This window comes from Sceloporus occidentalis, unplaced genomic scaffold, assembly GCF_023333645.1.
Source record: "Sceloporus occidentalis isolate IW3139 unplaced genomic scaffold, rSceOcc1.0.p SCAF_2, whole genome shotgun sequence".
NCBI lineage: Eukaryota > Metazoa > Chordata > Lepidosauria > Squamata > Phrynosomatidae > Sceloporus > Sceloporus occidentalis.
This window is the reverse complement of record NW_028316982.1, coordinates 169,086,536-169,109,384: the sequence shown is the minus strand read 5'-3', so window position 1 is coordinate 169,109,384 and position 22,849 is coordinate 169,086,536. Positions and strand designations below refer to the sequence as shown.

At 40.5% G+C, this 22,849-nt stretch overlaps 1 protein-coding gene across 4 annotated transcripts in view; it reads left to right on the top strand.

Moving 5' to 3' along the window:
• The window catches only part of MAP4K4 (mitogen-activated protein kinase kinase kinase kinase 4), a 200,912-nt gene that overhangs the window by 76,277 nt on the left and 101,786 nt on the right, over positions 1-22,849 (top strand). For all 4 annotated transcript variants that reach the window (XM_089511407.1, XM_089511409.1, XM_089511410.1 and 1 more), the window contains exon 3: positions 15,213-15,269. In XM_089511407.1, coding sequence (XP_089367533.1) covers positions 15,213-15,269 — 57 coding nt within the window. The remainder of the gene's footprint in view (positions 1-15,212; positions 15,270-22,849) is intronic.

The window sequence follows — 22,849 nt, the reverse complement described above, 5'->3', positions numbered from 1 at the left end:
TAAAGCAATTATAAAAAACAAACAAAAATGCTGACATTGTTATGTGTAGGGTTTTTGGGCTATGTGGCTGTGTCCTGGAAGAGTTTATTCCTGACATTTTGCTAGCATCTGTGGCTAGCATCTTCAGAGAATGCTGGCATGAAAGAGAATGGGGTATGTGTGTGTGTATGTACACACACACACACACACACACACATGCTGTGTGACCCTTGGTTGAGAGGAAGTGATTCACATGTTAATCTCTGTTTTGATCTGTTGTTGAATGGCAAAGCCTCAGGGTGTCTTATTAATGATCCATTGTCTGCTGGGAAATCCCCCTGACCCTGAGTGGTTTTTATTTGCATGGGTCTTGATTTTGGTGTTTTTCAGGACTGATGAAATGCTGACATTCCTGGTATCCAATGCTAGAATTCTGATCACCAACTGATATACCACAAATTAATTCAGAATAAAACTAACAAGTCTCATAACCTCCCCCCTTTAGTTGTCTCCCAGCTTCTCTTTGTTGTTCTTATAGGATATGTCGTAGCTTTGGCTTCAGGGCTGGGGGTGAAGTCTATCCCTCTTTCCCACTTCTCCCTGTTGTCATTCCAAGGCTCCTTCAGGATGAGGGGATGGGGGCGGCTAGATGGAGTATTTTCCCACCTCTCCCTGTTGCTTCACTGTTGTTGTATACAGAAATTGCACGAATTGCTAAAATTCATAGAATCATATTCGAATCCTTCCTTTTCCCTAAGAACAACTAATTGGTGTAGAAGTTTGCAGACTATTCATAAAATATGTGTGTGGCAATAAAGCAAAAAGAAGGAATGAAATACATTGATAAAGCAAAAAGAGGAATGAGAGATATTGGTAAACATTCGTTTTTCCCTGAAAGGGCAACTTCAAAATATCATAGTAGGGACGATTGCAAATACAAAAGGTCACTATGTCAGCCTCACCATTAGGTATTGTTGCTTTTTGTTCTGTATTGGTGTTTGCTGTGGTAATAAACTTAACCATTGTTGTTTGCCTTTTAAAAAACTTTAGAGCACTAGGTATTTTCTCACCAAGAAGTTCATGTCAACCTAGGATCAGATGAGTTTGTAAACATTGCAGAATCCCCCCCCCCCCAAAAAAAAAAAATCACTACAGAATTTTCCTACAGAGCACACTTCTGGCAACGCTTTCCCTAAGATAATGCATTTTGTGCATGGCTTCCTTGAGTATAGTCTATTCATTTGTATCCACAAGTTTCCTTAATATGTGTTTTTGTGCGTATTTTTTGAATTCAGTTGTGTACTAGATCTCAATAGTCTTAACTGGTGGTGGTGATGATGATGATGATGATGATGATGATGATGATGATGATGCTTTGGGTATATCGAGTTTGCTTTTGTGGGGTTGGTAGGTCTGGACCCGAAATCTGACTTGGTGAATTTCTTTTACATCTCTACCAAATGCTTTGAAAAATATTTTGGTAGACTCTAGAAAGTCAGATCATGTTGATGTACTTAACATAAATTAAAACCTTACAGTTTTTCTAAGCCTTAAATAAAGGAAAGAAAATGTGTTTCAGGGTGGTAAGGAATATAGAAGCCAAAAATTCTTTTGGTAAAGAGGGTGTGTTTCAGTCCTAGCAGAACAGTAGTGCAGTGTTATTACTTTTCTCTTCTTGGGGTTCAAAAAATGGAAAGGACATGGTAAATCATGGGGATGACGTAGTAAATTGTGGGGATGACATTGTAGTATGCTCTTTGGGGGACTTCCCTCAAAGTTAATTCAGAAACATCAGCTAGTATAAAATGGAGGACCTAGATTACTAACCAGCATACCATATGGAAAATATTTAATATCAGTCTGAAAAGGAATTGCACTGACTGCCAATATATTTCTGTCTGAATTAAGAGTGCTTGTGATGACATTTAAAGTCCTAAATTGCTTAGGACCACCATACTTAAAGTAGTATATCCCCCTATGTTTGCCTGCCTGAAATGGATTACCTTTTTATTATCAGTGTGTGTATCTAGAACACGTGATATCACTGATTTGAGAATAATTTTCATTAATGAATGGTGTTTGAGCATTAATAAAAATGAACATTCATAAAAACTGAGTCCTTCTTAGTTCCTCTTATCTTGAACAAAATAGTAATCCAGATTATTTCTTAGAACTGTTCATCCTAAATTAAAAAAATATTAAGAAAGGGGGGATGCAGATGGGGAGAAAGGAGCGGTGAGATGCCGCTCCTCTCCTGCGGATTGTTACTATGGCGACCACACATCGCGGCAATGATGTGCCTGGGAAAAGGAGCCACGAAATGCGGCCCAATACAGACGGGCAAAAACACCACACTGGGCCTGGTTTAACAGCTCTGTAGGGCTGGGCGTCCATATGCGTCCAGCCATAATAGCGGCACCATGCATCATCTTGCCACGATCCTTTCCAGGCAGGGCACACAACGATGACGTGCAGAGGTAGAGAAATGTCTATATATAATGACTGCGTATGGTCCATCCTCTAACCCACGGGGCAGACAGCATTTTTGCTTGTGTATATATAAGAATGTGAGCTAAGAAAAGCAGTAGTGGTTTTAATGTTTGCTATGGCTTTGTGGTAAAGCAATACAAAAATCATTGTTGTTATTATTAAGCATCCCTCTGTCCATTGAATACATGAAAAGCCCTTCTGCGTCAGACTATAGACCTGTCTCTAGCATTCTGCTCCCACAGAGGTCAACCAGATGCCATGGGAAACTTCCAAGCAGAATGTGAGTGCAGTAGTGCCCTCCTGTTCATACTTTCCAGAAACTAGTATTCAGCGATACCACATGTGATACTGGAGATAATTTATAGCGCAGTTTTCTTGGTCAGAGTTGGGGGTTGTAGTTGCTCAAGGCTGTGTGTGTGTGTGTGTGTGTGTATGTGTATGTGTATCCTCTCAGATATTTTGTGTTACTTTCTTCCTGCCATTGTGGGCTATTAGTTGAGCATCCAGCTAAACTGCACTTTGTCTGTTTTCCCTGAAGAGGGGCTGGTTGACCACGGTATGGTCAAAATACTAGCGACAGGCCTATAGTCTGGCCCAGCAGGGCTCTTCGTGTATTCTTTGGGTAAAGGGATGCTTAATAATGTCAGCAAATTTTATATTCTTCTTAGCACAAACCCATAACAAACTAGAAAAGTATATGTTGTTGTTGAGTGCCCTGAAGTCATTTCCAATTTACAGTGACTCTAAGGCTCTCTGGATGTTGAGGCATGGGAGGGACTTATGGCGAAGCAGTGAAGCTGTCTGAGAGTTTCTCAGAAAATATATTTATAGACATCTCTTAGCCAATAGCACACTCTTAACTTGCATAATATATTCTTCATGTTTCAGTTCTGATCAGTTGTACCTCTGTTGCATTCACCTCCCTTTTTTCATAAAGATGTCCGTATGTGAGTGATGTGTTTAAACAAAGCACACAGAAGGATGTACAATGGATTTGGCCAATAATAGGCAGTTGTTATCTTCTGAATCCCCAGATGTGTGTTTTCATTTCTTATTCCTTGCCAATCTGTAATGCACTGGCTGTGCTTTCAGGAGGATCAGTCACACCACACTGGTCACATGAGTTGGATTTCTTTTCTTTTGCTGGACTATGTGCATGGTAGCTCTGTCTCATTTGAATGCTGCTGCATCGTCCAGTCTCTGTCTGTCAGCAGTGATGACTCTTGTCTCATAACAACAGTAGGATATTTGAGGTCTCATTCTGTTGAGCGCACATGCACATTTTGCTCTACTTTTCACTCTGTATAGAGAAAGGGTCCTTTTTTGGCTGCTGTAAAACTATGACATAGGCTTTGATCCAGGGAATACAGCTTTTCTCTGAAAAGCCTAGTGTTCTTGAATCTAGAGAACCTTATGATGACTTTTAGCAGGAAAACTGGCAGTCCTGCTTTTCCCCCGCTTTCCTTTCTTGTTTACAGAGCCTTTGAAAAGGCGTGGAGAGGCAGGGATTCCTAGTCTAGTTTTTCTATAAGAGGTTACTTGTGCAAACAAGAATTGTGAGTTTGACCTGCACCTGCTCTTCCACAGGGCCCACCTGGAGTGTTGATGGCAGGAAAATATACAGGAAAGTGGGAGAAGATAGAGAGTAGGCATTAGAAGCCTCATAGAATTTCTGTGAAGGAATTGTTTTCTCCATAGTGAATTGGGAGAAACCAAGTTGAGCCTTGGATACAATCTCCCCTATTGTTTCTTGAAAACAGTCCCTCACAAGTATGGGGTTGCTGTTTGATCTTGGGCTAAAGCCTCCAGCATCCTTGACCTTTAGAGTTGGTTGTTTGAAAATTGGAAGAGGTCTCCTATATCTTTAATGGTTGTATAGAAACTAGAATTTCAGATGTTGCTTGTCAGCTAGGTAACTAGCTATACAAACATTAAAGGTATAGGAGCTCTCATTAGGTTTTACTCAGGTTAACGTACAGATTATTGGGCATATTTCCTCCCCTACACTGTAGTGTATGAAGAACATATCATGTGTAAGCCTGCAAATACAAACTCTATATACTCATGTGTAAGTCTAGAAATTTTAGTCAAAAAATTGACCCCCCCCCCAAACCTGGACCTACTTATCTAAAGATTAATATACCTTCTTATCAAAAAAGGAACCATCCCCTGCTCTGAGTACAGTGGTAAAAGGCAATAGCTTAGTCCAACCCTTTACTCCCTCCACAACAGTGCTACTTCTGGCATTTTTGAATGCTTGGGTGGGAAAATAGCAGTGACATCTGCTCTTTGACCCTTACCATAAAAGGAGTGCTGAGAGTGTAGAGGAGGTCCATGCTTTTTTTAGGTTTTTGTGGGATGAACTAGGCCAGTGATTCTCAACCTTCCTTTCATACAGAAATGTTGTTGTGACCCCCAGTCATAACAGGAGTGGAGTCTTGGTTCCTAAGACCAATGGAAAAATGTGTTTTCCAATGGTCTTATGCAACCCCTGTAAAAGGGTCGTTTGACCTCCAAAGGGGTTGTGACCCACAGGTTGAGAACCACTGGACTAGGCTCTTATCTATTACCACTCTTCTCAGAGAAGAAAATGAGAGTTAATACTGTAAGAGTTGATAAGTTGTAATATTGTACATTAACTCTTGCCTTTACACCCTTTTTGACATGTGTATGTTTTCTTAATCTTGCCCACATTTGCTTGTTTCCACCTCACATCACAGAGCCACCATATACAGTGGGGTTTGGTTCCAAGATCCCCCATGTATAACAAAATCCATGTATGCTCAAGTCCCATTAAATATAATGACATAACAAAATGGTGTCCCTTATAAAAACAAGGTTTGATATTTGAAATTTATACTTTTTTGGAGCATTTTAAAACCGTGTATGCTTAAATCCGTGTATAAAAAAATCTGTGTATAAGAAGGGCCGACTGTACTGTAGTTCCCTCCTCATCTATCAAGCCTTTAAGGAGAACACAAACAGTTATGCCTACCAGAATTTTGTAAGTTCTTAGGCACAGCTTCCTTTTGCTTTGCCCTTTACATCCTTCGTTACATGTCTGTAAGTTTTACTCTTGACCTATGCACAGGTCATATTAAAATCCATAATTTTGGATTCAAAATCTTACCCTTATATATTAATATATGCAGTAAATAAATATTAGTATTACTGTTAAATGCAATAACATTGATTATTCTAGAATAGCTATTGTACCTGACTTGTACTTAAGCCTGCTTTTTTTAAAAAGAAGACATACAGTGGACCCTTGGTGTCTGCTAGTGTTAGGTTCCATGGATCCTCCCATGGATACTGAAATGCATGGGTACTCAAGTCCCATGAAATATAATGGTGTAGTAAAATGATGTCCCTTATATAAAATGCAAAATCAAACTTTGCTCATGAGAATATGTATATTCAAGACATGAATATTCAAGCCGTGGATGGTTGAATCCATGGATACCAGGGGAGAGGGCTGACTGTATATACAGTGGACCCTTAGGATCTATAGGTGTTTTATTTTGGATACCTCCTCACAGATAGGGAAAAATGTAGATGCTCAGATTCATACCCCATATTATTAAATAGCAAGGATGTGAATGCAGAGATGATGATGCGTGCATGTTCATGTTGAGACCATTAAATAATATAGGATAGGACCATCCACAGTCAATTGAAATTGTGGATCTGGAGCCCACTGTTCCTGAAAGGCCATTGTATGCTATGGAAGCTTTATTTATTTAAAAGAAAACTGGATGCCAGTGGAGTTGTTAGATCTTCTTGTTGTGATAAGCTTAATTTAACTTCTCTTGTTAGTATCACTATTCCTTTGAGAATAGGAAGATTGACTGGTATAAATCTACTAAGGTCTCTATGAAAATTGCTTTAAGTTAGATGATCTGTTAATGCTACCAGCTTACTTGAAATAGGATAAATGGGGTAACCACTGCAGAGGATATGGGGAAAATCTGTAAACTTGTATTGTCTTCTTTCTGCTCCATTAATGCTAGCTATCAAATATTTTTCACATTTTTTCTCACCATAAGTGTGTTGAACTTCAAAAGCATGTTTGAGTTAGAGATCTGGTGAATCTGCGTAGAGTTGGTTCCATTATTATGGAATAGTTACTAAGATTGCCATGATCCCTTAATGTGTATTTTTAAACACATAAAAAGTATGTGTTTTTGTCTTGGTTGATAAATTTATTCTTTCACCTGTAATGCTATAACCATGGATCATCGGATGAAGCTGAATGGTGGCAGATCCAGTGTGTAGAGTTACACGATGGAATTTGTTACCACAAGATTTAGTGATGGTTACCAACCTGGATAGTTTTAACATGGGATTAATACATTTATGGAGGATATGGCTGCTAGTTATGGAGTCTGTCTGTTGCCTTGAGTATAAGCAATGTACTTCCCGTTGTCATCTGCCACAGGAAGATCGTACAGTCGGCCCTTCTTATACACGGATTTCTTATACACGGATTCAAGCATACACAGTTTGAAAATGTTCCAAAAAAGTATAAATTTACCTTGATTTTCCATTTTTTTTTTAAGGGACACCATTTTGCTATGTCATTATATGTAATGGGACTTGAGCATACACGGATTTTGTTATACACGGGGGATCTTGGAACCAAACCCCAGCGTATAACAAGGGTCCACTGTATTGCATTCTTGTCCTGCTTGTAAGCTTCCATTGACCTATAGTGTGATTCAGCACAGTTCTTAGGTTTTATGGTATGTTTTGAAAGGCACATTTATATATGTATATATAAGCAATTTATTGGTCCTACCTGTCAGAATGTTGGTTACAGTTAAAGTGCTGATTACAGTTAAAGAGTAAGTGTACACTTAATGGTTATACTCAAAGAGCTGAAGTTAATGAATAGTCTGATCTTTTATAGTGACTCATCCCTTCAGACTAATACAGTGCTACAGAACTAAAAAAAAGAATGCTGTGCATCTATTAAACAGACCACCTCTGTGTGACCACTTTTTTGTTTTTTCTTTCTTGCATTGAGTATTTTCATAAGTTCAAGATTTTTTATGAAAAATAATATGCTTCAGCCGGAAGTAAAACTGCTTTGATCCCATAGTCTCTTTTCTTATTTAATATTTACATCTCAAAATAATACGAGGACCAAGATGATTGTAAGCATGCTTTATAATATCATTTATTAACTTTCTGCATTTTGTTTCATCTAAACAAAAGTTCAGTGAGCTATTGAAGCAGGCTTTGCGATTATTAAATGCTAATAGAATTAGAGTTCCCAGAATTCCTAGCATTGAGCCAGGGCAGTTAAAGCAGTCTCAAACTGGATTATTTCTGCATTGTGTCTTGGCGCTGAGAATACTTTGAATGTTTCATTCTGTATAAACTAGATATATTTAGATTTAATAGGAATACTAAACAGTAAAACATTCGTGTTTTACTGAAAGATGTTATTAATATCAGAGTCTAATTAATTGGATTGTTAATGCTAGAAAGCATTAAAACATGCTTGATCAAGCTTTATAATACATAAATAATGTTTCACAGTATCAATATAAAAATAAGGATTCATTTTTTTCATTAAAACATAAATGAAAAAACTGGATTAAACAACAAAAGAAGTTTTTTTAATGTGTTTTTTTTTTAAAAAAAAAACCCCATCATGTGGACTAGCGCTAGTGGGAATTACAGTCTAACCACAACTGGAAGGTCATGCATTCTCCAATCCTGCAGTATATGAAGATGGGTTTTTCCCTTCACTTTCAGTGTTAGAGTGAACAGCTTCTTCACTTGTTTCCATTGGGTTATTTTGAAGTGGTTTACTGCAAGAACACAGAATAACATAGCAGCACGTAGCAAAGTAAGGGATGCGGTGGCTTAGTGGTTAAGACAGTGACTCTGATGACCGCAAGGTTGCCAGATCGGCAGTTCGAGACCCAAGCACTGTGTGATGGGGTGAGCCCCCGTCACTAGTCCCAGCTTCTGCATACCTAGCAGTTTGAAATTATGTAAAAGCACAAGTAGATAAATAGGTACCACTTCAGTGGGAACGTAACAGTGTTCCATGCAGTCATACTGGCCACATGACCATTGGATTCTCTTTGGCAACGCTGGCTCTTCAGTGTAGTAATGAAGATGAGCACCACCCTTAACAGTCGGACACAACTAGACAATCTTAAGTCACAAAAGGAGGGTATAAAGCAGTTATTTCCCAATTTTGGTCCTCCAAATGTTTTGGACTTCAGCTCACATGATTCCTGATTGTTGGCCAAACTGGTCAGGGCTTGTGGAAGCTGAAGTCCAAAGTACCTGGAGGACAAAGGTTTGAGAAACACTAGTCTAAAGTATGGGTGGGCAAGTGTGGACCATGAGCCACATGTGATCCATGGCTGTGTTTTTGTGGCTTTCAGGACCCCCAGAGGTCAAAAATATTTTTTAAAAAATATTTTGTTAGCTCAGAATGACATCTAGAAGCTGTGGGGGTATTTTTTGCCATTTTAGGCCCAGGAAATGTCTTTTTTTAAATAACCGGGAGTAACTTCTGGTTACTTCCTGTTTTGCAAAGTGCCCTTTCTTGGCTAAAAACATGGCAAAAAATTCCACTTTAGGCCCTCACAATTGCCCACCCTGCTGTAACGCTGAAAAGTCCAGTGTAGCCAAGAAACAGTACAATGAACTTTTGGGGTTTCTTTCCTTTTCTATTTTTTTAAATTGAAGGTCTACAACAGCTCTTTGTTTTCCCTTGTGACATTTAAGTTACACACTTGCTTCATTGATTTGCTCTGTCTGCACCCTGGAGGGCTGCAATTCATTACATTCTATTTGTATGGTGTGGATTTTGGGGGACTGCTGTGGAGAAAGGATGGCTGCAGATTGAACATGGCAGCATATGGTTAGATTGTTACTTCTTTGGTTTCCTATGATCAATTTCCTGAAATTCAGAGTTTAAGCTTTCCAGACTTAGAATCTGATTTCGTTATATCTTTTTTGTCTTTTGACATTGCCACTTCTCTTTCTGTATGAACTTTATCACACGGGGTTTAAAACGTTCCCCAGTGCGTTCTAACGGGGCCGAGCGGGGGTGTGCACGGAACGCGATGAGCACCAGATGGGGCCCAGAACGCGACTTTACCGCACGGGGGAACGCTGCTGCGTTCCCATCGCGTTCCAACCAGGTTCCAGAGGGCGCCATTTCTGGGAACTGTTTCAAAGTGTCCCCAGAAATGGCGCCCTCTGGAACCCGATTGGAACGCGATGGGAATGCGCGGTGGTGGCGGTGGTGTTCCCCCGTGCGGTAAAGTTGCGTTCTGGGCCCCATCCGGTGCTCATCGCGTTCCGTGCGTGCCCCCGCTCGCCCCCGTTAGAATGCACTGGGGAACGTTTTAAACCCATGAGATAAAGTTCTATGAGAGGAGAGAACTATCCACTATTTCCACCCTCCCGCTAAATAGATGTCACTGAATATGGTGTGAGATGAAGAGAAAAGAGAGATGACCACTGCTGTACTAATGGCCATTCATCAGATACTTTTTAAAAATAAAATGCTTGACTGGATGACTGGTACGTTCGAGCAATAATGTGTTTATATGCTTATGTGTCTGACATTAAACCTTTTGCAGAAGTGTTATACTTGTTGTGTTGTACAAGTGTTTTTAGCAGAGGTGAGTCTCTTAAAAACATAATTTTAAATCAAAATATGTTTGAATTCTAAGCAAATGAAGCAAGGAACAGCAGTCCCAACTCAATAAATTTTCTATTAAGAAATTTCCAATGCCTCTTACTTATTTCACATTCTGTAGAGGGGAGGGGGAGGAGGTTAGTATGGGACATTTTAGTGGCCTTTCAGTATTCACTTTGCACTGTTCCCTAAGTAGCCTGTTTATTGCCCTGTTCCCAACCTTCAAATATTCCATGTTATGGGATACAAATTTTTGTAAAGTAGGATTTTTAGTGGTTTGTTTGACTTGGGTCAGTGGGAATTTTATACTTCCCACAGTCTTTATTTCCCACCCTTCAGCTTGACAGAATTTTCCCTTGGGGCTGGGAGGAAAAAAACTAGTAAATGGAAACACTTTCACATCCTTTCCGTGGGGGCAGTAGAATGAAATATTTGTTTTTGGTGCTCTTGGCTGTTGGAAAGCATTGTGAACTAAAGCAGCAGGACCTCTTTGAAGCTGCTGGGTGATGTCTCCCCCCCCACACCCCCCCAAGACTGATTGCAGATTCCAGTAGCCCAGAGGGGTGTGAAAATAAAGATGGTTATCTCGTGTTAAGCAAAGGCTATGAAGAAAGATAGTTGTTTTACTTATTTTGCCTGTCTAAAAAGGCAAAGAGTCCTATGGTACCTTACAAACTAACATGTTTTATTGGGCATAAACTTTTCTGTAGTCCACTTCCTGAAGTAAGATGGAACTTGTGCCAACTACAGTGGGTGAGATAGGACTCTCCTCTGTTTTTGCAGAAACAGTCAAACATGGCTACTACCCATTTCCTCTCTCTCTGCTTTTATTTTTTTTGTATAAATTGAAGAATGAGCAGTACAAGTAAAGAATGAAAGGACCAAGTCAACCCGTTCTGAGTAACCCTCCTGTTTGTTGTGTTCTGCTTTTTGGTTTAATCTTTTTTCTTTAATTCTGTGTATGCTCGCTCTTCTCTATCTCCCTGCAGTGGCTGATAGTAAGATAAAGAAGCATGAGTCACACACTTTATCTTATAGACTGCTAGTTCACTTCCTGCAGCAAAATGAAGGGCTCTGGCCTGACTAGGACCACTGATCCTCAATCAGCAGAGGTTACCAGGCCTGACTTTATCGCCAGACTTTCTAGTTAAAGAGAGAGGAAAGAGTTTTCTCTGGCCTGTTACAGACTGCCAAACTAAAGCTGCTTGGGGTCTCTTTGGAGATATGCTATTTAAATGATGCATGCATCCTAAGAATCCGGAAGCTGCACCAAAGCTGCCCTCCAGTGCTTAGGAATGGAGTGTGGCTTTGGCACGACCTCCGAACTCTTAGGACCCATGCATCATTTAAATAGCATACCTCCAAAGAGGCCTGAAGCAGCTTTATTTTGGCAGTCTGTAACAGGCCTCTGATAGGTCATGAAACTACATGGTTGTGATGTCAGAGACAATTCTTCTGTGGTTAAAGAGTATGTGTGACTAACTGCTGGAAGGTTTTTACAGTCCTTGGAACAGCCTTTCTCAACCTTTTATCCTGAAGAACTCTTGAAGTAATTTCCAGCTCTCAGGGAGCCCTGTCTAAAAATTATTATATCTTCAGGTCAAAAAGAAAAGTTTATTTCTTCGCCAATCACAATCACTTGTGGAATCTGTAGCAACCTGTCTTGGAGGCCAAGTGTTCCTTTGAGCTCTGTTTGAGAAACCCCAGCTTGGAACATAAGTGGAGATTTTATTAAGAAGTATGCTGAGGAGCACACGTCTGCTGGATGAAAGACCCTGTCTTTTCTGGTACAGCAGCAGTGGAGAACATGTGGTGTGCGATTATGTGTTGGATTCAAACTTGCTTCAGCCACAGCCAGAAGTCAGGAGTGATGGGCATATTCCGTACCCATATAGCACAGCTATATGCTTCTAGGAAGTCTACAGTTAGATCACAAAAGCAATTATACCATCACTGTTGCGCACCCAAAAGTGGTACTGTTCCTTCTGGTTGGAAAAATAACCTTTCTGGCAAATAAAAAGTGTTCAATATTTATTTTTGTTATTCAAATTGCATAGCTTCAAAGAGCACTGCTTGAAAACTAAATTGAAAATGGAATTGAATTGAGTTGAATTGAGATGTGGTATTTGAGCATTTGCTGCACTTGCTGTAGTTGGTATAGTATATTAGTTGGTTCAAATAGCAGCATTTCTATTGTTTCTGCTCTTATTAGTAGAATGAAACTTGACGCTCTGAATTCTCTTAAACTTTGGCTCATTTCTGTATGAACTTGATAACTTGGCAAGTGTAAATTAATTTTACATGATGAGGTGATACCAAGTGGTTTAAAAGATGCCATATTCACACCTATAGATATCTATAGAGAAACCCTATAGAAAATACGTATAGAGCCTTGTATGGCATAGGCGCAGACTGTTTGAAAGACCATATCTCCTTATATGAGCCTGCCTGAGTTTTAAGTTCCTAGTGGTAGTGCTTTCTCTTGATACTCCTGGTACCACCCATATCACATTTCTACTCTATGTTGTATTAATTTATACTGTAAGCCACCTTGTGTTTCACATTGGGGAAAAGGCATGATATAAAGTAAATATATAAATGATGATATCCAGGGTCACTGTTGCTTAAGTCACTTTTTTGTCTCAGCAAGGGAGAGATTTTAAAAGAAGAAATCAGACAAAAGGGTTAGGGTAACTGTTCTATGTGGCATGTCATTGTAAATGGAACAAATTAAGGCAGTGGTGGCTGGTGATCATAATGTCAATGAGATGATGCATCTGCTGTTGGTTTAAGTCCAAACTTTAAAGGAAATGTACACCTTTCATAGTTCATTTAGGTTGAGACTAAAACACAGAGTGAATTCCTTGTCCCACTGACATGAGTGCCACTGGCTGCCACTGAATTAGGGTTTATTCTCATATGTGTGCACATTAGAGATAGGGGTTTGTTGGCCAGTATGAGGTAGTACAGACCAGCACTTTCTGCCAGCCTGACCGCATACTAGGGCTGAACTAGGGCAGAGCATTCACATGCGCTGAATGCTAGTTCTGCTGCCCCACCGCCATCATGGCACTCACCTGTCCACACGGTGCACACCATGTTGACATTCATGGTGTGCAGTACCCAAACGGCGCTGGATGGAAGGGGTATCAACATGCCCACTAGTGCGCCTGTGATGCCCCTTCCGGGAAGATGCTCAGAGCAGCTTCTTTTAGGGAGCGGGTTGGTGTTGCAGTGTGCGGCTGCTGCGGCACCGACTCGGGGCAGGAATGGATGGTTTCCAGCCACCCATCTGTACTGTCCCTAAGTCCCTTTGGATCGTCACTGATATCATGCAGGCCCCCACATACCTCAGTTCTTTCAGCGAAAATATGTTTTGACAAATTTCAAAAGGTGGTTGTGGGGTTTGAAAAAGCTGTTTTGGTTCCCCATCTCAAAACATTTCCCCCCACCTGAAAGGCAACTAGGAGTGATATGATGGGCCATTCAGTTGCCCTAAATAGCAGCCACAGTGTAATGCATAGTGGCCCTCTGCAGCTCCAGAAGAACCAGTGGTGGTGTGGCTTGCCTGCCTGGTGTGCCTACTGTGTTCACTGGGTATTGTTCATGTAATAATTTTGTAATAAGGAATTTTGATTATGTGGCCATCTCTTACAGTGAACTCTGCTGAATGGTAAAGATTCATATGCGAGTTTTCCCTTTTGTACTGGTATACTGGGAAAAGAGGTGATTGCAAATACAGCTTTAAGGATCTTTTTGACAAGAATATTACATTTCAATATTGAGAAGTTCATGAAAGACATACAGAGGGAGTGTCATCCATGCCAGCCTTGCTAGCTCCATGAGATCTCTTGTGGAAAACTTTTCTTCTGGTTTCTGTCTGTAGTTGAGTTGTCTGGACAAGATCTGTGGCCAAATTATAAACTGTTATAACTTGAGATTGATTTGAGTTTCCCCCCCTATTGTTATTGTCTTTAAAAAAAATCAGCAAGCATTTAGCCTCTCATATTTCTACATTATTTCCTGGGCTTGTCTTAATTAATACACTGTTGGTTTGTTTGTTATATCGTTGGTTTCATTCTGTAATTGTTCCAGTAAGCTGCTTTGAGAAATGCAGAGTGAATTGAAATGGAAGTAGTCAGTTATATGGGAATCATCCAGCAATGGCATTTCACTGATAGAATGACAGAATCTAATGATACTAGAAGGGTGATGATTCCTTGCTGCACTACACTTTCCTTCCCTGTCCCTCCTTGCAATTGGAGAAACAGCTCTGAAAGACTGGAAACCCTGGAGATCTTGATCAGGTTTTCTGATGACACAGGAGGAGAGGGAGAAGAACAGAGGTCTATTGAGACAGCAAGCAGAATGTTGGATTTATTCCTTGTTGATGTAATTAAGTGAAAGGATTTGATATCAGTACTGCATTGAAGAATCTTTGAAATGTGGCATTCTGGTGGTACATGGGGAAAATGCAGTTGATAAAATCATCTGTGTTCGGTGCTCTGGCAATGCTCTTCACTCCTTTTGTTCATAAAATCATTTTTTCAGTGTATGCTGTAGAATGAGTTCTTAATGGCAAGAAATGTATAGTCAGGAAAATGGAATAGATTTCCCACTGGTCATAGTCTGTCTAAACATAATAAACCTATTTAAACTAAATAAACTGATTTAATCTCAGCAGATTTGTGTGACATAACTGTAGCTTTTTTCTTAAACTAAAAAAATTATTGGGGAAAAAGACTTATTTAATTTTGCATGAGCACTATTCAAAAGTTTAACCTGTACTTATCAGTTACACTGATGAAATGTGATAGAGTAATAATTAAATTTTGGATCTTACTGCATGGCCTAAAAGTGAATGAATCACACTTATCTTTTTTTAAATGTACAATATGCACATAAGGATAAATAATTATATACATAGTGTCTTGTACATTCATTTATAAATAATGAAGAAACAGTTTGATAACTTTTCTGTGGTGTTTTATTTAATGTGTCAATGGAACAGTTAATGATTCTTTCTTTCTTTCTTTCTTTCTTTCTTTCTTTCTTTCTTTCTACTTAGGGTCGGCATGTCAAAACAGGTCAACTGGCAGCTATCAAAGTCATGGATGTTACTGAGGTAAGTTTAAAATGGCACTCCAACTCTTGAAGGAAAAATAAAAGGACTTGTCTGTATGCTGAGCTCTTCATCTTTTCAACAGGAGAGATCTCTGCATTGTGGCATGCATGCAGATCTCTGGATTAGGGCCAAAGTGAAAAGAAATGTGCACTCAACTGAGAATGTCAGCTTGATCACAATAAATGTATATCCTTTTAAGGTTGGAAAGGAAATGGACCCAATAAAGATCCCAAAGGCCTAAATGCAGAAACATCTGCTAAAATGTTGAACAGATTGTTGGCAGAATTCAACAGTGTAAAGCAGTAGTTGTAATGGACTCAGGGGGATTTACTGTGGAGCTTTATATGAGAACAGGGAGAAATTAACCCAGCTAGAGAGATGAAAATATACATCTGTAGTTAAACTCTTATCTTTAATAACTTTAGTTGAAGGCATTCAAAAATAGATCAGTTTGTCATTTAAGAAGTATTTTAAACATCAGAAAATAGAAGGGTAATTCTGAGAATAGTGTATCTGCTGTTATCACACAGACTTTGTATTTCACAATCAGGCAAGATTTATTCATCAATGGATTTTATTAGCTCAACACTCTCTAAAGCATTTCAGACCAAACATCCTATTGGTCCAAAACCTACAATATATACTTTATATGATTCATCTGAAGTATTAAAGTTCATTTCTGTTCTCAGAGACAGGATTTTAATTGGCAGGATGATTAAGCTATGCTAAATTGAGTTTCTTAGAGAATTTCACATTTACTCACGTTGGAAGCTTTATCCAGAATTGTATTTCATTCTGGTTTTGACATCCATTTAGTGCATTTATTTTTGTACATTTGTTTGTGCAGTCGAAACCTCAACAAGACTGTGAGCTTATGGGTAAATGATACTGGGAATGATAAGGCAGTAAGCAAGGATAAGTAACTAACATATTTCCTTATGATTCTGAATTGCTCTAATAACAGAACAAAGCTGTTGCTTTTCAAAACATAATATAGAGCACTTTTTAAAAGAACTGTATATTCTTAACACATACAGGGGACCTGTGCATGTTGCTCTAAAAACTATTTTCTGAAATGACACACCACTCAAGTCACTGTAATGTAGGCCAAGGTTAGACAATTCCCTAAAAATAAATTTAATGAAAAATAAATAGATCCAGATATATCTAGATCAGTGATTCCCAAACTGGGGTTCTAAGTATTTTGGACTTCAGCTCTTAGAGGCCACAGCCATCTTAGCTAATAAGATCCTGGGAACTGAAGTCCAAAACATCTGGAGAACCAGAGTTTGGGAAGCACTGATCTAGATGATCATGTGTATATGGACCCATTTCATCCAGAATATGGGACTGAGGCTGCTTCCCATGCTGTTGGTGACATATACTGGGTACTGGATGCAGAAGCTGCAGTTGTAGTGGTTCTCTTGAATTTCTCAGTGGTTTTTGATGCCAATGACCATTGTATCTTGCTGGACCATCTATTGACATTTGGGGGACACCACATGTCAGTACTCCTGGTTCTTTCTATCAGGTTGTGTTCAGAAAATGGTGCTATGGTGCTATCATACCACATTATTTGGCTTGTGATGTCTCACATGGTTCCATCTTATCTCTTATTTTTTTTAAAATATCTATATGAATGGCAAGGGTTATCTGGAGCTTCAGAGGGATATGCTGCCAGTATGCATATGACAAGGGGTTTACTCTTTGCCACCCAAAGCCAAGGAATTGATTGATTCTTTTGGAGAGTGCCTGGGCTAGATGTGAATGAATAAATTGAGAATTAATCTAGGCAAGAGAGGGGTAATGTTGATAAATGACATTTGGGGGATTTGGAGTTATCCCTTGGTCACATCACATTTAAACGATTGCTAAACACATATTTGAGTAGGGTTACCCTTTGTAGAGCATTGGGGAGTTTCAGCTTGTACAAAAGGCAACTGCTTGGCTGCTAATCAGTACATGATAATGAAAATATTGATTCAATATCAAAAGAACTGCACTGGCTGCTCTCTGATTTCAAGGTGGAACTTTTAAACCTCTAAATGGCTCAGGGTTGGCAAAGGGATAAATCGTTTCACTATGAGCCTATCATCTGGATATCAAGAGCAATAGGAGATGCCCTTTGAGTGACAATCTTTCCCAGAGGCATGTTCTATTTTGTTGCTCCTCAAGAATGCTCTCTCTTCAGAGTTAAATTTGGTCTTGGCTTTTCGAAAAGGAATGAAAGGCCCGATCCAGACGTGCCTATAGTGCACCCCTGTCATGTGCTAGGGGTTGCCACGTGCTAGGGGTTTATTTACCAAACAAACTGGTAAATAAATAAATAAAATAGCGTAAAAGTGAAATCATGGACTGTTATGAAAGGAGGATCCCATCCCCCCTTTAATGGGATATACTGGTGGTACTCAGACTTTTTACCCTTGGGATCCCCTTTACATCTGCATGCTGGCTCCACAGCCCCACCACTTGATGTAGTATATGAATAAAAATATTTTGTTTATGTAGTCTGTATATTTTCATTTACACATTCATATATATTCATATTTTAACATTTTGTGGGGAAATAACATTGTTCAAATTAGAACAGTTTTGTTTAAGTGAATTCAGTATTTAACTCAACATATGTGTAAATTTTATTCATATAAAATTTTATTCATATAAGGAAGACGAGCGATCAGAGTCTCCAAGTGTCATCCCTCCCACTGTTTGAGAATCCAGAGCCTACTTTTCACCAGTGTTCCCAAAAAGAAAGGCATGAGGAAAAATAGATACCGTATTTTCCGGCGTATAAGGCGACTCTTTAAGTCTGCCTTATGCGTCGGATTTTTACCCCAGAGACAGGTGAATGGCATAGCCACCTTCCTATCTCTGGGGTCCTTGCTGGGTCCTCTCCCAGCCAGCCGGCACTTGTGCCAGCTGGAGGGCGCCTCTCTGGAGGCCTGAGAGAGGATCCGCGGCAGATGGGCTCTCGTCGCCATTTTTCTCCCAAAAGGCTGCAGAGAAGTGGCTCCAGAGCCAGCCGGGCTGAGGAAAAGAGCCGGCCCCTTACTCCTCGGCGCCGCCGTCGGGGATCCTCCAATCCTCCAGCAGCTTCAGAAGTCCTCCACAGAAGCCACCACCACCCGGGATCCTCCGCTCCTCCAGCGGCTTCTGCGGAAGACTTCTGAAGCTGCTGGAGGATCGGAGGATTCCCGGCAGCAGTGGCTGCAGCGCTGAGGAATAAGGGGCTGGCTCTTTTTCTCGGCCCGGCTGGCTCTGGAGCTGCTTCCCCAACGCCTTTTGGGAGAAAAATGGCAGCGAGAGCCCAGCTGCTGTGGATCCTCTCTCAGGCCTCTAGAGAGGCCCCCTCCAGCCGGCACGAGACCCCCTCATAGGAGGCCAGGGATGCTGCCAGTGGGCGACTTGGGGGGGTCATCTTATACCCCCCGTCGCCTTATATGCCGGAAAAGGACTGTTCAAGTAATACAGTTGGCTCTCCATTTTTGTGGGGGTTCCGTTCTGGAACACCCCCACCTGCGAAAACAGAGGCTTGCGCATATTCAAGCCCTATATTCAAGCCTGGACACGCCATTAAAAATAACAGGGGCCGCCCTTCTGTGACTATTCAAGGTTGCGAATCTCAAATCCACGAGTTAGGAGGCATAGGAAATTTTAAAATATTTATCTCAGGTCCATTTCTTTTCATTAAACATACAGTAATTGAACAATAGAAGAACAATTTCCTCTTCAGGAAACACAGGTAGATTTTTCAGGAAATTTTGTGGAAGGTAGTTGTTGCTAATTTTTTTTCAAGTAATATTTAAAAACAAGTACATATTCTCATGAAATAAGGATTTTTGTCTCAAGATATGCATATGCTTTGGGTAATCTCAGGGAGAAGTCAGGCAAGTGCAGAGGATTTCGTCCCCCATCTGGATATATTTTAAAAAATGAAGATGCATTCATCACAGCTTCTAGTAATAAGATAGTCGCTTATCTTTAATGAAAGAGGAAGAGACAAGTACAGAACTTAGAGGCAGTGGTGCAAAAATTACTGAAATGTATGTCATTCAAATACCGTGAGCTTGAAACTGCCTATATAAGAACAGATTAAACACTTGGGGTGTCTTATCTTTCCATAGCAGGTGTGGGGAAAACTTAGTTAAATGACTGCCTTTTTGGCAGAAACTACCTGCAGTGGGTCAGCTTATAAATCTCCAACATGTTTCTTGTGCCTGGCATGCTGATGATGATGCAGCACAAAGATTTTCAAATGTTACTTTATCATTGAATATAGTGTTAATCTTGGTAGTCAGATTTTTTAATGCTTTTCCTTTTCTTCTAAAATGAATTCAAGTGTGTGAAATTGTTCTGGTATGTACAACCTATGAATTTTAATACATGCTAGCAAAAGTAACAGCTTTGCCTGTTTTAGAGACCCTGTAGTTCCTCCACCCATCTGGTGCTTTTGTTCTTCTCGTCCCCTCCCTTTTTTGATGTTCTCACTTGCCTTTTCTTCTATCTATTACTGGTATATATATGTTCAGCCTTTATCTCAGTTCATTGTCCTCTGCCATCCCTCACCAAACATCAGGAGTTTCTCTCCCACTCCCAGGTTTGAATAATTTTGGGGCCCTCAGCATAAATGGAGCTGCCTAGGAGCCCTGTAGAGAAACAAATATTCCAGGCCTGTGTGTGTTTAGGAATGTCTGGCATCTAATGGCTTAAAATGGTACTGCAGCCAGCAGATTGATTTTAATGAAGAAGTTGAGGGTTTTTGGGTTGCAAAACATTAAAACAGGTAACCAAAAATAAAATAGGCGTAGCAGATAAAACAGTTTGGAAGGAACAAAAACCTCACAATGTAAAAAAAAACAAAACACCCCTATTTTATTATAATTAGATTAGATTATTGACAAATAAAATCCTCTGTTGTTGTTTTGTGCCTTCAGGTTGTTTCTGACTTACGATGACCCTAAGGCCATGGGGTTTTCTTGGCAAGTTTCTTCAGAGGGGGGTTGCCATTGCCATCCTCTGAGGTTGAGAGTATGTGGCTTGCCCAAGTCATCTAGTGGGTTTACATGGCCAAGCCAGGATTTGAACCCTGCTCTCCAGAGTCCTAGTCCAACACTCAAATCACCACACCACACTGTTTCTCATTACTTTTAAAATAACCCTGCATCAGCACACATTTAAATTAGTACAGTATTTGGAAATATTCATTTCATTTTTCTCAAAACAAATTTCCCTCATTCATCCTTGATTGTGTGTCTATGTGCCTTCATGTCGCCAGGTGATTTATGGTGACCCCCTGAATTTCATAGGTTTTTCCTAGGTAACGAATGTTCCAAGGTGGCATTTTTCAGTTCATTCTTCTACAACAGTGATGGTGAACCTTTCAGAGACCGAGTGCCCAAACTACAATCCAAAACCCACTTATTTATTGCAAAGTGCCGCATCCCTCTGGCTTTCTAGTGACAAACTCTAGTGAACTCTGTGTTGGGACAATGGTGCATGTGCCCACAGAGAGGGTACTGAGTGCCACCTCTGGCACACTTGCCATAGGTTCACCACCACTGTAATACAGCATTTGGTATTCATTGGCTATCATCCAAGTACTAACCAGGGATGACCCTGCTTAGTTTCCAAAGTGAGACAGAATCTGGTGCCTTTAGGGTATTTACTTGATTAGTTATTGTTAAATTTATATTTATATTTAAATTTACCTTAAATTGACTTAGATAGGATATTGACTTTCACTGCCTGTAGTAAATGAGACAATCAATATCATAGTCAGTAGTCCTTTCCTTACTGATTATTGTGCATTTAACAGTTTGCTACTAGGCATTAGTAGCAAAATGCAGTGTGAGATGGAGGAGCACTAGTGGTTGAAAGAAAAGCCAGGCATTGCCCATTGTGTGCAATTTTTAAAAAATGTGTGGTTGTGCTCAACCTAATAAGCAGAGCTCTTTCTAAGTCACTATTCCCTAACATCAGATCCCCAGAAGTTATTGGACTGTAGCGTCCATCATGCTGGCTGGAGATGTTGGGTTTGAAACCATTGCACCAAAGCCTTTGTTTTGTGTGGGTTTAGAATTCTATATAAAAATCTGCTTAGATATGATTATAAAAAACTACAATCTCTTCAAGAAGTCAGTGTGTCTTTTTTTCAACTGGACAGTGATATAATGGCAGTGACTAATGTGATTCTGTAGCAGTGGGACACAGCTGTGCTATCCCTGGTACTGCTTTCTAGATTGCTTTTGCTGACTTGACCTTCTATATTTAAGTTTAGTTTATATAAAATTAGTGCTCTGTCAACGATTGATCACAATACTTGGCTTGGTTTTAAAGGAAGAATTGAATTACTTTCATTGCCTTCCTCTTGCTGTCCCTGTTTATCTTCTCTGTCAGTTTATCTTACAGGGAAATCTATTTAGCCAAAGTTACCAATATGTCTCTTCCAATTCATCTGCAGATAATCAGGGTATCTTGCTTGATATGTATGAACCAGGATTTGTCCAAAACTTCCTTTATTTGCATAGCTCCACTGACCAAGGACAGCTGTATAGCAATGATCCCTGTCCCCAAACCTAAAATAACAGTATGGAAATATTCACAGGGCACATTTGGCTGTCACAAGGACCTTGCTGAAATTGCTGGTCAGTTGTTCCCACTGCAAGTAGCTAAACAAACCATTATACCTTTGGCCCTAAATTATTTTAGTGTGATTCTTCAGTGCGGCAGACATTGCCATGCTTTTTTGCTTGCCTCTTACAAGGCAGAATAGAAGAACCTTAGAAGAAGCTATAGGCGGGTTACAGACTGCCATGAAAGTACGTGACGAGCGCGTACTAGGGTTAGGAAGGGGCGGTGCTTCCGCACCCCCTAACCCTAGCACGCGCTCTGCATGTACAAAATGGTGGCGGCCATTCCACACGGCCGCTGCCATGATGGCGTGACGAACGCGCTGCCTCCAAACGAGGTGCGCGGACGTGACGTCATCGCTCTGCACGAGGGCATTTAACGCGCCCTTTCCGCGGAGCAGGAAGGAGCTCCAAAACGGAGCTCCTTCCTGGTTTGTGTTGCTGGGCGCAGCCTTCAGATGGCTGCGCCCAGCAACGCAAGGGAGAAAGGGGCCAAGCGGCCCCTTTCTCCTCCTCCCCGCCCCAAGGACACCCCTTTCCAGGCTGTGGGGAAGTGGCCTTTTGCCGCTTCCCCGTGGCCCAGAAAGCGGCGGATCGGGGCCTCGGAGGCTGCCGGTCTGGCAGCTGAGGCCCCGATACACCGGGGAAAGGCGCGCCTACAGGCCGCCCCAAAGGGGCGGTCTGTAACGTGCCATAGATTCATTCTCTGTCTTCAGGGCAGAGACAAGTCAGAGTGACAGTTGTTTTCTTTAGGCATCATACAAAAGTGTGTGTTTGACAGGGTGTTCATTTTGTAATCTGAATTTGGCCAAAATGTTGTACTGCATGACAGATTTATTTGATGAAACCACGTGTCTCAGTGCAGCTTTAAAACCAGGTGTCCCATGAAACTGACCATGTCTCTTTCCCTTTATCATGGTATGCAAATACTTGTATAGTACCTTTATTTTG